General features: G+C 45.7%; 1 protein-coding gene across 1 annotated transcript; it reads right to left on the minus strand.

Annotated features, from left to right (window-relative positions):
• Positions 1-2,413: 2,413 nt before the first annotated feature.
• LOC112875392 (maf-like protein DDB_G0281937) lies at positions 2,414-5,902 on the minus strand. Its single transcript, XM_025939229.1, has 9 exons — positions 5,745-5,902; positions 5,573-5,644; positions 5,374-5,448; positions 4,876-4,968; positions 4,062-4,131; positions 3,878-3,969; positions 3,189-3,230; positions 2,882-2,962; positions 2,414-2,784 (listed from the first exon to the last, which is right to left on the minus strand). Exons 1-9 carry the CDS (start codon positions 5,766-5,768, stop codon positions 2,704-2,706), a joined length of 630 nt encoding a protein of 209 aa, XP_025795014.1. The 5' UTR covers positions 5,769-5,902; the 3' UTR covers positions 2,414-2,703.
• Positions 5,903-13,721: the final 7,819 nt, after the last annotated feature.

A 13,721-nucleotide genomic window follows, 5' to 3' on the forward strand; every position in this document is an offset into this window, starting at 1 on the left:
GAATTGGGCCTTTTTCAATTTCTAAAACAAGATAAAACAACCTTAACCTATGCAAAACTAGAAAGGCACCAATTCACCAACCGGATAGCTAAACAACCTACACAAGCTAGTTAAGATGAAAAGAGATAAAGCCTAGCAAGGTAGAGCTAACTAGTGATCCCTAAATCAAGCACATGAACAAATTGCATGAAAGATAATGCTTGAAATAAGTAAAGTGGACAAGGGACAACCGGATTTTTTCCCGTGGTATCGATGTGTTGGCACACACCCCTAATCCACGTTGTGACACTCACAAAGAGTATTGTCACCTCCCAAGTCACCAAGACGAGGGCGCTCACTAAGAGTCTCCGTTCACCATCCCGGTGTGGTGGAGATCAAGCCACGTACAAATCTCTTCTCCGGGCTTCCACAATCCTTGGCAAGCTCCGCGAGAATCACCTCGATCACCAAGATCGCCTAGGTGATGCCAATCACCAAGAGTAACAAGCTAAGGCCTTCACTTGAGAAAGAACCCAATCACCAAGAATGGATGCACACAAGCTTCTCTCTACTCAAGTCCTTAATCTTGCTTCTTGAATGATTGAATGAACAAGTGTATGAAATGTTGAAGCTCAAGGTGGCTCTTGACTATAGTATGTGTGTTTGGATGTTGCCTAGTGTCAAGAGTGGTAGAATGACCCATTGGAGGGGTATATATAGGCAGCTCACACGAATAGAGCCGTTGGAGAAAAAGCTGCCAGAAAAACTGCGTAGCGCCGGTTAATCCGACGTCCCTCCAATAGTCATCGTCGGTTTAACCGGTGAATGTAAACTCCCCTTTTGAAAAACTAGCCGTTACTGTTTGGGAAGATTAACCGTCGTTGCATCGGTTTAACCGGTGACTGTAAACATCCATTGATCAACAGAAATACCAAGTTACTGGACAACTGCACCGACGTCCAATTTCAAATAGCGTCGGTTTAACCGGTGAGTCTTTTTGTCCACTGATCAACTGAAAACCGAGTCTCTGGACAACTGCACCGACGTCCAATTTCAAATAACGTCGGTTTAACCGGTGTGTTGACTTGTCCAGACCTGCTGACCTCGTTTAACCGACGTATATAAAACTTGAAGCGTCGGTTAAACCGGTGAATAGGATTTTTCTGATTTTGCCTTTTCTGACTTGAGTCTTGAATGAAATCCAAATATTCTTGAGATATAAGTTGAGAACCACTTATTTGAGCTTCTAGAAACCTGAGTGACTATTGTGTGCATCCATTTTCAAATGACCATGTCCATGCTCAAGTTACTAAGCCTAAACCCCTCTTAATAGTGCGATCACTACAAAACTATAAAACCTATACTAACCTAAGTGTCCTTCTCAACCTTATGACACTTAGGACTAGAAAGATCCTTAGTCTTGACACATTATAGAGTTGAATGCCGAGATCGCCTTTTTGAATAATGAAAATTTGGGGGCCTCTTTTGACATATAACCAAATGAGCAATAATGATCTATAAAGCTGCACAAACTCATTAGTCACAATAATGGTTGTCATTAATCACCGAAACATACCTTAAGGGCCTAGATGCTTACAGAGGCACCGGACCTATATGAGCTCGGGGGGTAGGTTTGGAGACCATGATCCCAGCTGTCAAGCCCGGACCGTACGCACCGTCACCCATAGGACAAGGGCGAGGTCACGGATAACCTTGCGCCCATCTGGTTGGAGACCCTGTCAGACGACTTACTGACAGACGGGGCCCGCGGAGAGGTAGATCTCCTCGCAGCGGGCTACCACGACCTTCTGGTCGTTGAGCAGCTCCTTGGTGATGATGGAGGATAGGCGGCCGAGCATGTGATGGCGCGCGTCCACCACGATGCGCTTGGCGCACATGCCAGAGCCGGACACCATCGCACCCTTACCTGTGAGGCGGCAGCGACGCGCTAAGGGCCTGGACACCCTAGCAGAAGGTACCCCTGTCCGTATGTACCGACAGTGTGGTTTTGGTTTGTAAGAATAGAAATAAAAGGGAAAAGAGAGAAAATAGTAAAAAAAAAAGGAAGAGAAGCTGAAATGAAAGAATTCGCGTGCACAATGTTAAATTTTGAAAGACTTACGAATTAAGTGTCAATTCCAATGAGACGCGTGGATTGAGTGCCAAATTCTGAAACTTTTCCTCCAAAAGTGGGAGGAAAGGTGAGGCGGGGCTGTGGGCACAAAGTGTTCGGCTGACGGACTGGGCCCGCACAGACATGCCTAACGGTGGAGCCCGCTTGTCACTGTCAACACGACCGTGCGCTGAGCGGCTAACCGAACCCAACTGTCCACGGCTTCCCGCCGCGGCCACCGGCGGCGACTCCAGTCCGACGCGACGTCGGAGCAAAATCGATCGCTTGACAGCATTTGACGATAACAAATCTAAGTAAGCATTTCAAGAGCACGACCTTGCACGAATTCAATGACCAAATTAAGCAGTCTGCCAGACATTAGGAATTCTTGCAGCCGAACACATAACAGAAATCAGAACGTATGATTCGGCAGACCTAAGGTCATGGAAGCTAAGGGAGAATTCCATTCATGGTAGCTGATCACATAAACTTTTTGTCGGGAAATGGGATGAATACATGATTCTCACACTATGATTTTGCCAAATAGATTTTGCCAGCGCCACCAATATGTTTTCAGCATCACCAGTCAGTTTTAGCCCAGAGGGTTGTAGCTATTTCTCTGAAAGGGATTCCTTGATCAGCTTCTCGGTGAGCGCTTTCGGTAGCCCCATTACACTGTCAATTGTACCAACCTGCACAAAGTCCCGATAGTCAGGTGTCATGCAATCCCTTTGAAATGACCATGTAAAATTCAGTATGCAACCAGGAATCAGAATATGTGTAACTCACAATGGCTTCCACGAGAGGTGAAGTTAGGGGATGCTCTACTAGGAGACCACCAGCAACGTAGAAGACATTGCCCTCCTCAATCTGAACATACAGAAGTGAAAAAGTTTATGTGGTGAGTCTCATGCCAGAGTATGGAGGAAAAAAGGACCGGCAAATTTTCAGCATAAACCGTGTGCCAATGAGATTCCATCACATTGTGACTCGCTCAAAGGAAGAGGCATATATTAAACAATGACAAAGCTGATCAACTGTTGCAGAGCACAGAAAAACAGAATAGTGGGTCAACCGTTGCAGAATGCGGACTTACCAAACTCTCCACAACTTCATCAGGAATTTTGTGGAAATAAACCTGGTCATCAACATTTACAGTGGAAATATTAACAGGTGCATCACAGAATAGAACTTAAATGCAATTGAAAGACTATGATTCTATTCATCTATTGTACTGGAATATACATGGCAATTAGGATTTACCTATACCTAAGACTAGTTATAGCTCTGAACCAAGGGTGATATAATGCCAAATCTATTATGTTACGAGGGTGTAGAAGATTAACATTTATCAACTAAACCAAATACAGTAAGTTGAGTAAACACAAAGTTCATGTTCAGCCTCCACTTCACCCCTCAACTTCGTAATAGAGCTAACAACATCTAAATTTTATTGCAGAATTCATGTTCAGCCCTCAACTTTATTACAGTGCAAAGGAGCCTATGAGTGCAAGGCTCAATTGAGGTTAGCCCATCAACTTTTAGGAAGTGTTAAAGTAAGCTGTTACTGATTCACAAATTTCAAATTTACTTGAAACAGAAGTTGAGGATGAGGTTGATTTGGGCAGGAAGCTAACAAGATGTTACACAAAGTCATATTAAACGGTAACTAAAACCTACATAAAGATTGGTGGAAAAGGTTGAGGTTAAGTAGTCTAATATCTAAGCATAAGGAAGCTAAGGTACTCATTCTAAAATAAAACATCAGGGAAATTTAGATAGTACTTCTGCTTTATCCCATCCTTCCTTTCTAGCTCCAGTCTTCACATTGGTAACAAGCACAGATCCAATCGTCGCAGCATGGCTTTCAGAGTACCCTGAAGCAAAACTCGTTTGTAAATGATCAGAGGGCATGGACAAGTACAACAAAGCATCTAAAAGATTTTGAGTTCTAATAAATAACACAGACCTTTGATGAATTTCCGTGCCTCTTCTGAAGTGCTAGGTTTTTCTCTAATCACTCCATCATGAACAACAACCTCCATAAAGCATAATGTGAGAAGAAGAGTTAAAAAAATTAAACAAGCACTAATATTTGAATTAAACAACAATAACATGTGCAAGCATGTGGCAGAACTATAAATATTCTCAACTTTGATTTCCGTGAATTAACAGATACTAGCGCCCTATATGAATTTGTAGAGAAAGCGCAAATAGGAGAGCGATTATTCTTAGCTACAATGTGATGCCTTAAAGGCCCAAATACAATTAAAAAATACAAAAATAGCGTACTGCATATGAACATGGTTCGACAACCACCCTTTTATGCCTCTTGACTTTGATCACCCTTAATTTCAAGATTGTTCAGCCTAATAACCATCCCTTTTCTTCTATCATCTATGTGAATGTTTATTTAGAAACAATGAACATTATTTGATGGCCAGTGTTACTGTACTTTTAAGTTTTAACTTCACAGGCATCCTAACAAAATTGGCCAAGTAAATATCAACCAAGAATGAAGCACGCAAGTTGGGCCATATTTCCAGAAGCAGCTGAACCTAAAAAATTGCTAAGGTGCTACCTTTGTAAATATAATGGTTGCGTATTCACGATTTCATGTAGCTCAAATGCAGCAAGAATAACAGTGTTGGACACATCCAGTCACTTTGATTGTAGATAATAACTACAGTGTGGAAATTGGCAGCTGTATTCACATAAATGATGTATGATGCTCATGAAAGATTATCAAGCAGAGCGTGCTTCAAGAGGTGTAAGCTGCATACTTGGTCAGCGGTGATCATCAATGTAGTCTCTTGAGAATCAACAATCTCTTTCATCATCCCATTGTTCTTCATCTTCTCAAGTATAGCATCCGCCTGCAACATTGACGAAATATCCTAAGTAAAGCAATGACAATCCAATTGCAATTGCTTAAATCAACCATTATCTACACCCAAAGTAACTAAAAGACAAATGCGAGTCAGTACTAGCCACAACCAAATAACAGATTCTAAAAGTAAAGACCCTTGTTACTTTGACAAAAAGCTGGAATTTTACCAATGTGCTAGGCGCTTAAACATTTCATCTAATCATAAATACTAAACACTATTAAACCCAAAGCATATAGCTGCCTCGCTAGCTACACTCCCACAGTCCCATCCCCTAAAATGCTCCCCTTCTCTGAGGTGAGGGTGCATGCTTTCCCTCTTTACTACTGAATTGCAACCCAAAAAAAAAGGGCAGTGGAATCCAGTTCTGGAACAAAATAGAGCAAGAATTACTTTAGCATGAGCCAAGGCGACCACCAGTTCCTCTGGCTTCTCCTTTCTGATCTCCTTCTCGTCGATATCCGCACTCTGAAGCCCCCAAGAGAAGGCAAACGAGAAAAAGAAAATAAATGAACTGAACCATGCGGTGCGGTGCGGGAGAAGAATCGACTGAGGCATAACATCTCAAATACAGAGGGCACAGGTAACCAACAAGAAGTGTGAACTTGTATCCCATCTCGGACAGAATCTGGCGGCGCGACGCCGACGAGGAGCCCAGGATTAGCTGCAGCGTTCCGACGCCAGTGTAAGACAGGTTAGAGAGGAAATATGGAGTGTGGAGCAAAAAGGTGAGATTTCGGCACTGCACGAGCGCGCAAGCGTACCCTGAGAGCCGAAGAGGCTGCCATGCTTCAGCCTTCAGTCCTCGCTCCAGACCTCCCCCTTCTTCTCGCCGCCGTCTCCAAGATGCCAGGAGGAACGAACAGCGGAAGACGAAGTGGGCCTGGTCTCGCGTCTATCATCCGCGATGGGGAACCCGAATCGGCTGCCGTGGACCGTAGGATTGGCTCGTGGACGGTCCTTGTGAGCTCTGTGCCTCTGGGCTTCTAGACCGAGGGGCCAAGAGGCCAGAAGAGGCACAGAGCTGCTAGTGGACTGGGCTTCTAGGCTTGGTCTAGGCCAAATTCGTACAAAGGCTATCCATTCGTTATTGGGCCCTGTCCTAACCTGAACTGCCCGGGCTGCGGGCGTGGGCCGCGTGGCTGCTCCCCTGTTTGCTCCTTTTGTGGCTTTTCCGTCCGTGTCTGTCTGTTCCTTTTGTTAGATTTCATCACGTTTTCAAACAAAATTGCTGTGATCACATAGCATCATGTCCAAGACTTTATTCTTTTAACCCTAGAGTTCATACTTTGCACCATATCCATATGTTAGGAGGTGTTGGCCTGGAGCTGGACCCATGTGTAAGCCACACGCACAATTTGAGTGTACCACAGGGGTTGTGGGTTACCATCGGAGTAGCTGGCATAGCAGGGATCTGGAACGTTGCCGGTTAGCATGACAAATACACACTGAGGTAAAAGGAAAGTTAACAGACCATAATGCACCAAGTAAGGCGTCTGATAAATGATGTGAACTGAGGTAGATAACCATGTAACTACTTCATTTCACATTTTGTTAAACGAAAAACTCATCGCTAGGCACTGTTGGCAGACAAATCTGTCTGGGTCCAAGGTTGCACATGAGGTGCTAAGCATGTTTTGACGCGCGCCACGTCTCCGAGTGAGCAGATGCCGGGCACCGGCACGCAGGGCCTGCACGGCCTGCGCCACTGCCCGAACACATTTCCAGGCAGCACTCATCAAATCGATGGTCCCTCTCCCTCAGCTCCTGGCAAAACGGACCCAGGCCGGGCGCGGCAACGCACGAGCCACGGCGCGTCGCGCCCGCGCCGCACCACCGCCTGCGGCCTCGCCCCGCCCCGAGCGCCGGGACAAAACTCCAGGTACTACGTGCGTAATCATGGCATCGACCGGTCACATCGCCGCCTGCGCCGGTGGGTGCCACCGCCAGCCCGGCCGGGCCGGCAGCCGGTGCCCGGTGGTGCTGCCCCTCCGGACAGTACACCGCGCTCTTTTTACTGCCGCTGCAGCCGCCGTGGGGTGGGCGCGCGGGCCGGCTCTCGCCACTCGCCTCGTCGTCCGGCGGCCTGGCCACGGCTGGCCTGTTGCGGCGTCCGTCCATCGAGGCACGCGCTGCTCTGCCCGAGGCCGGCCGGCTGGCCGGCCGCCTGCTCTGCTCCGCTGCCGGGCCCAATGCAGCTGCAGGCTCGCTCGCGTCATGTTTTGATTGCGCGAGACGGCGAGACGACGAGAGCGCGTGCATGCATGCACGCACGCACGTTTCTCCAAGCCCTGCCCCCTCCCTCTGCCCCGAATTGAATCGGGTCGCGGTCGCGCGCCGTACGTGCCCGGCGCGCCTGCGACGCCTGGGGGAGAGCGGCCGGGCGGGCGGGTACCGTCGCGTCTGGTGGTGCCGGCTCGCTCGCTCGCCGTCGCCGGGTGAGGCCGTGAGGGTGACCACCGCGCGCGGCGGCAGGACCGCTTCAACGCTCTCCGTCGCGTCGCGCGCCTGAGCTCGGGTCAGGCCGCCGGCCCGGCCGGGATGACAGCAACGATTAAGGCCGGCCTGAGTTTTCGGAGTCCGGGGAACCACCGGTTGGCTCGGCGGCCCTCTGGCCATTAAGTGGCCATCAAGTCGCGGCAGGAGGCGGCGGAGTACGTGCTGTCGCGCCATGGGGGGGCGGAGTCAAGCAGCAGCTCAGAGCTGACCGCCGATGGCAGAGTACGTGACGTACTGTCATGTCATCGGGGGATCAGCATCAGCGAAGTGAAGCGAGTTGAGCGAGCCATGAATCGAGTCTGGTCCCGCTAGTCCCGGCCGGACTAAAAGCTAGTCCGGTTTGTTTGGCCCAGGAAGAAGAGCTCATTCAATAGGTCAATCTGCCAACATGATGCCTGATGCTGTGATGCAGGCTAGCTACAAAAAAAAAGCATGATGGTGGATGGCCTGGTGCAACTATTTACTCCTACACCGTACATATTTACAATGAGCGTAAATATGAATTTACTAAGGAACCACACGACCTCCGATAACACTTTGATACTCTTTATCTAAAAAGATATATAATCTTAAGTAGACAAAGTGTAAACTACTCTCTAGAATAAAAAAATATGTCTAACTCGACTAAGGGTGTGTTCGTTTCACCCCTCTAAAACCCGAAACATCTAAACTTTAGAAGTCCGGCACCGAACAGCCCTCTAATTCAGCCTCTAATAAGACTGCGATTCCTCTAAAGATTTTAGAGGGGAGGAGCACTCTAAAGATTTTAGAGGGGTCTTATAGAAAAATACATCATTAGATCCATCCATGTCTTGATTGTGCATTGTTAGTATTGTAGGTGTTAGTACCTTTTCTACTGAGCTGGCCAAAGTCAAACAAGTTTGACTTAGGATAAAACATGATATCATATATTTTGGAATATAGTTGGTATGAAAGTATTTTTAATGGTAGTACTATGTATGTAAAATTTCAAATATCAATGGTTGAATCTGAAATTTTGAACAACGGCAATAATTACGAACTTACATAGTTACACTAGGCCATTAGGGACCGTAGCGATCGAGTAGGAAAGATGGTGGCTTGTTAACAATGGTACGTGGCCTTAAATTTCCAGCACATCTGTACAAAATGCTACTGGCAGATACTCCTCAAAAACTTTAATGCTGTGTGTTGGCTACCTGAAGTCCTGAACAAGGCCCGGACAAGCCTGCACGATGCAGTATGGTTGTACTTTTTTACTAGCCTTGGTAGAAACTTGAAGGCATGCAGAACAGCAGAATGCAGGTAGCCCGTAGCCACATGAGGGAGATGCAGGACAAGATTCCATCCACAGCCGGGCCACCAGACAGAAACGGGGGAATCGTGCTGTCTCTGCTGGAACAAACTTGACTACTATACCTGTGTGCAGTGCGTGCCTACATAGGAAGTAATCCGCGTACGTTTAAAATGGAACTAGTTCATGTTGCTTGTCGACGCCCGTTCTCTCGTAAAAGGACTTCAAGACACGGTTGGGAGCAAAAGGTTGGGAATGGGAGGAAAAAACTCTCTCGCGTTAGCACAAGCATCCAACACCTTGGAATAATGAAACTACCCCAGCAAATGCATGAGGAGAGATAGGACCACAGCACAGAGCAATCAGACAAACTACGCGCTTGCCTCCTCGGCGCGTAGCGTGATCTGGCCTGCCTCAAATCTTGGCCTTTAGCGGGGCCTCTGCTAGGCGACCAAACCGTACGTCCTGTGCAAGCAACACAATGATCTTTCTCTCACCATCTTTTGTCTACGCTTTGTGAGGGGAAAAAATTAGAAAATTTTAATGAATGACGCTCGAAAACTATAGCGGTTGGCTTCTCTTGAAAAGTTTGTGTGTACTCCTACATGCTCTTGAGAAGTTTATGCTAGTCATAATTTACATTCATTGAATAGGAAAGGGGAATGATCCAAAAGTTACTTGACTTTAAAGCTAAAGGAAAAAAAAGTTCCTTTTCACCTTCCTCTACAATCATCGGAGTTAAAGTTTTCTCCTCGAACCACAATACTAGACATTTGGTCCCCTGAATTATTGAAGCCGTCAGTTTTTGCATCCTGGACGGTTTTGACAAAAGTCAGACAACATAGCGCTACATGGACCCATTCTACTTGGCGCCATGTCAGCTACGGGGTGGTAAATCAGATTGCGTTGATAGTTAAAGAGGGACAAATGGATTGGTCTTGAAAAGTTGTGCAAATATTTTATGTTCCAAAAATTATTGAAATATGTTCTTGAAAAAAGTTTAAAGCTACTCAAAATTCTCCCAAACCACTGTTCAGAAAAAGAAAAGAAATAAATAAAAACAAATGGCAACTCGCTAGCCACCGTGTACCTCCGCTCCCAGCAAGCCGGCTCATGGACGTTTGTATATTTCTTTTCAAAAAATTAGGTAAATTTTTCAAAAAAATTTGGACAATTTCTGATAAAATTATTTAAAGTAGACAATTTATCCATGGCCTATTGACGTAATCTGATTTAGCGGCCCATGGTTGATGTGGTGTTCATTGAATCAATTTAGGATGTAAAAATGGATATGTTTTCAATAGTTCAGACAGGGACCATATCAGATATTGCGTTTATTACAGAACCATGTCAAATTATTTAAAAGCTCACTGTATGAGCTTAAAGCCTTTTTTGAATTCAGGATCCTTGCTTTTATTACAGAAGGGAGTAAAATCAGAGCAGTCAACAACGAAGGAGAGGGCTGACAGCACTTACCAGCTTTGCTTGTGAGAGACTTATGGGAATGATGGGACTTTTTTGAAGTTAAACTCCGGCCCATATGACACTTCAAAGTTGAACTGAAGTTTCTTAAAAAAATCGTTTTTTCTACAAAATCTCATCGACCAACACCAACTCGTGCTGGGCTTAGTCCATAGACCAAGTCTAAACTCTTGGTTCACGATTCCTCATCTATCCTCGCCTACACCTACGCATACGCGCGCCGTCGCGGACCCCTCGCTCTCGGCGCCTCGCATAAAGCAGCTCGTCTCCTCCCGGCTTCTCTCCTCGCCGCCTCCCATGGCGACCGCCCCCTCGAGGGACCGAACAGCCCCTCCCCCGCGCCCTCCTATCGCGCGCTCCCCGAGGGCGTCCCGGCCAATGTAGGCGCAGGAGGGCGCCACCGCCACCGCCAACGGCAGACAGGGTGGAGCCAGGCATTCTTTTCTACTACTAACGACGAGAGGAGGGGAGGGGATATACATACGGTCGGAGGAGGAGGCGGCGGCGTATTGTACGGATCTACGGCCGTTCTCGGCGCCGCTCGCCGTGTTTTGGGTGATTTTTGTAAGCTTCTTCTTTTCTTTTTTATGTTCTGTTGTAATTTGACGATGGGAGGGCATCTTGCAGTTTTCTTGGTCGGCCAATGTTGGCATTCTCTTGCAGTTTTCTTTTTCTAGTTTTGGTGTTTAGAGAACGGTAGGGGACAGAAAGGTGGGAGGCTGGATGCTAATTTGGTGAGTTCTTGTATGGTCAAATGTGGTTAGATTCTAAACCTTGTTCAGGCTGGGCCCTCATTGATTGTCAAGTTTCTTACCAATTTTGTAATCCCCACTTTGCATGGAGAGCTTGATTAATTAAAGTGGTTAACTTTGTGAATTCCTGAATGGTTATTCTGCATACCCTGCTTGAATTAAGTGTTTTTCCTGAGCTACACTTTGGACAGTGCCTTTCTGTATCCTGCGGCTTAAATAGGATAATGTGGTTTGGTTTATAGTAATCCCTTCTTAAATTTGGTGCGGTGTGATGTTTGTCTTGTTGCTCATCTCTCTATGTAGTAGAACTATGGGTGAAATGTGGTACAGGATACTGTCCGGGTTGGAGTTTAGCATGGTTCATGACATGCTCTTTTTTTCGTGGAGGCATCATCGATTATTCCGGTTGGTTTGCTACTTGTTAAGGTTCGTTGCAGAGTGACTTCAGAGCTGAACACTGATATGGCACTTTATCTTATTCTAAAGTTTTTTGTTTGTTGGAAGTTCAAATGCTCAACAGTTCAAGACGGTAAAGTCTACGGATATCTTTTACATATTTAGACAGCAATATTGTTACTTACATGTTTATTCTAGTTTCAGCAGTACTTATTATCTTGGCTCTTATGTCATACCTAATCGAGTAGTTTGCTAAACTACTATTGTGTCAAATTGAGAGAGGGGTGTTCGGACTTCTCTTAGATGGTTGTTTTTGTTTTACGGGGTCTTGGGGTGACTTTGGTTGAGTAATGGAGAGCATGAACGGGTTTAAGATTTGTTTTAGTAAGTCATGTTTTGGATTCTTTAAGTAACTTGTTTCCCTCCCGTCTTTCTACATGCGATTAACCCTCTTGGTTTGGTTACATTCTTTGCATGTTTGAATGTGTTCTTTTGCACATGGGCATAGTAGATTCTCCCACCTCTCCAAAACATTTTTCCCCACTTCCTTTTCTTTGGCAAGACCGATTACATGCTCACATTCTTGATTGCAAAAATTATAATTGTAACACTTCTTTTCTTAGACAATTGTAACACTTCGGAAGTTGCAATTTTACAACATTCCCTTTGCTTTGCTGCCATATGATTGCCAAAATGCGAATGTGATGTTGTGGTTCTCCTGTTGTTCAAGTTGGTTGTTATTCCTGAATTAGTTCTTTCCATCCATGTTTGCTACTTGGAGTTTGTCTGAGTGGGGAACAATTGTTTCGTATCATTATTGCTCTCTTTCTAAAGTTTCGATTAGGTTTTTATTTATATCTGAGTTGAGAATCTTGAGATGCTTCCTTGAACTGAAGGTTCTAGTGTATGCCGACACATTCCACACTTGAGGACTTCATGACTGGTTCCTATCAGTTAACTTCTGATCCAAGAAATAGGCAAAGAAGATAAGCTGTAGACCTACATTGTCTGAGGCATGACTAAGTGGAGGTTATTCAGAACAGCTGTCGCTCTTTCAGAAGTTTGGTTGAATATGGACTGATACGCAGTTGAGTTTGAAGAACGTGCTCAGTTGCATTCACAAGTCTTTCAAATTGTTAGCCATATCCAGTATTGGATGCAGCCAGTATTTCTTTACAGAATCAACGTGTTGCCATTGAGTTTACATTCTACTGATTCAGAAAGTTTTTTGGATATGGCACTGTGCTGAACCATGGTTCATGGATAAAATGGGGCCAGGTTGTACTGTACCTTTTATGCAGATGATGATGAATAGCACTGTTCCTTCTGTTTCAAGTTCCAGCCTGTAAAGAAAGTACAAAACATTCACTTGTTTTTTTCATCATTTTCATTCAGTTTTTCAGTTATGGGTGCCCATCTGCTTCTCACTCGCCAATCAATCATTCAGCGTGAACAGAGGCGCACAGGATGTTTTCTGCTCACGACCTTGACACCAGGCGTCTGATCCAATTCCATTTGTCGCAGGCATCATCCATTGCGCTTGTGCTTTCAGACTCCCTGTTGAAATCTTAAGGACATTATCATTGACCTCTGCAGATCTTGCAAGTTCCATCACGGCGTCTTCCTCTTTTCCAACGTGCACATCCCATTTTCGATTCCTCATCACCACAGCATCCTTCAATTCTACATCACCTTTTACTCTACGCACGACGACGCTGTCGTCAATCTTCAGCGATTGGGGAAGGCAAGGAATTATTGTGAATACGCGTGATTCCTTCGCGCCGGCAATGATTTTGTCGAGGCGTCGCCAAGTTTTGGGGTCAGAGGCCGGCGCTCTGATCTGCCGCTGCCCTTTTGGTCAGTGCAGGATCCAATATCTCTGTGTGTGCAGTGTGCTTGTGTGAGAGATCGAGATCAGCTCATTCCATAGCGCCCAGTGACGCTTCCTTTTCTGTCACTCTGTGCCTGGGTGATGATGCCTCTGGTGATGCTAATGCCTGCAAACCTGACTCCGATGAGCCCTGAACCGTCCAATTAGACGGCACCTTTCCTGTGTTCCATCATTACAGAGCTGCGTTCTTCTCTGCTTTGCAACTGGTTGATCTCGTTTTGCACTCCCTCCTGTTGCTCTCGTCATGATTCCATTTTGTTGATAGAACAACGTACTGATGACCTTACTCTAAAAACAAGTTGTGAGAGATGATGAGGAGTATTTTGGTATGGCCACTTGTCAAGACTTGTACTAAGGCACAAAACCATTCGCTTCATGGACTAAGATCGCCGTCGGAACGGCCAAAGTTTTTTTTTCTTCTTTTTTCTTGCAGACAGTTGAATGCTAA

The sequence above is a fragment of the Panicum hallii genome, chromosome 9, assembly GCF_002211085.1.
Source record: "Panicum hallii strain FIL2 chromosome 9, PHallii_v3.1, whole genome shotgun sequence".
Classification (NCBI taxonomy): domain Eukaryota; kingdom Viridiplantae; phylum Streptophyta; class Magnoliopsida; order Poales; family Poaceae; genus Panicum; species Panicum hallii.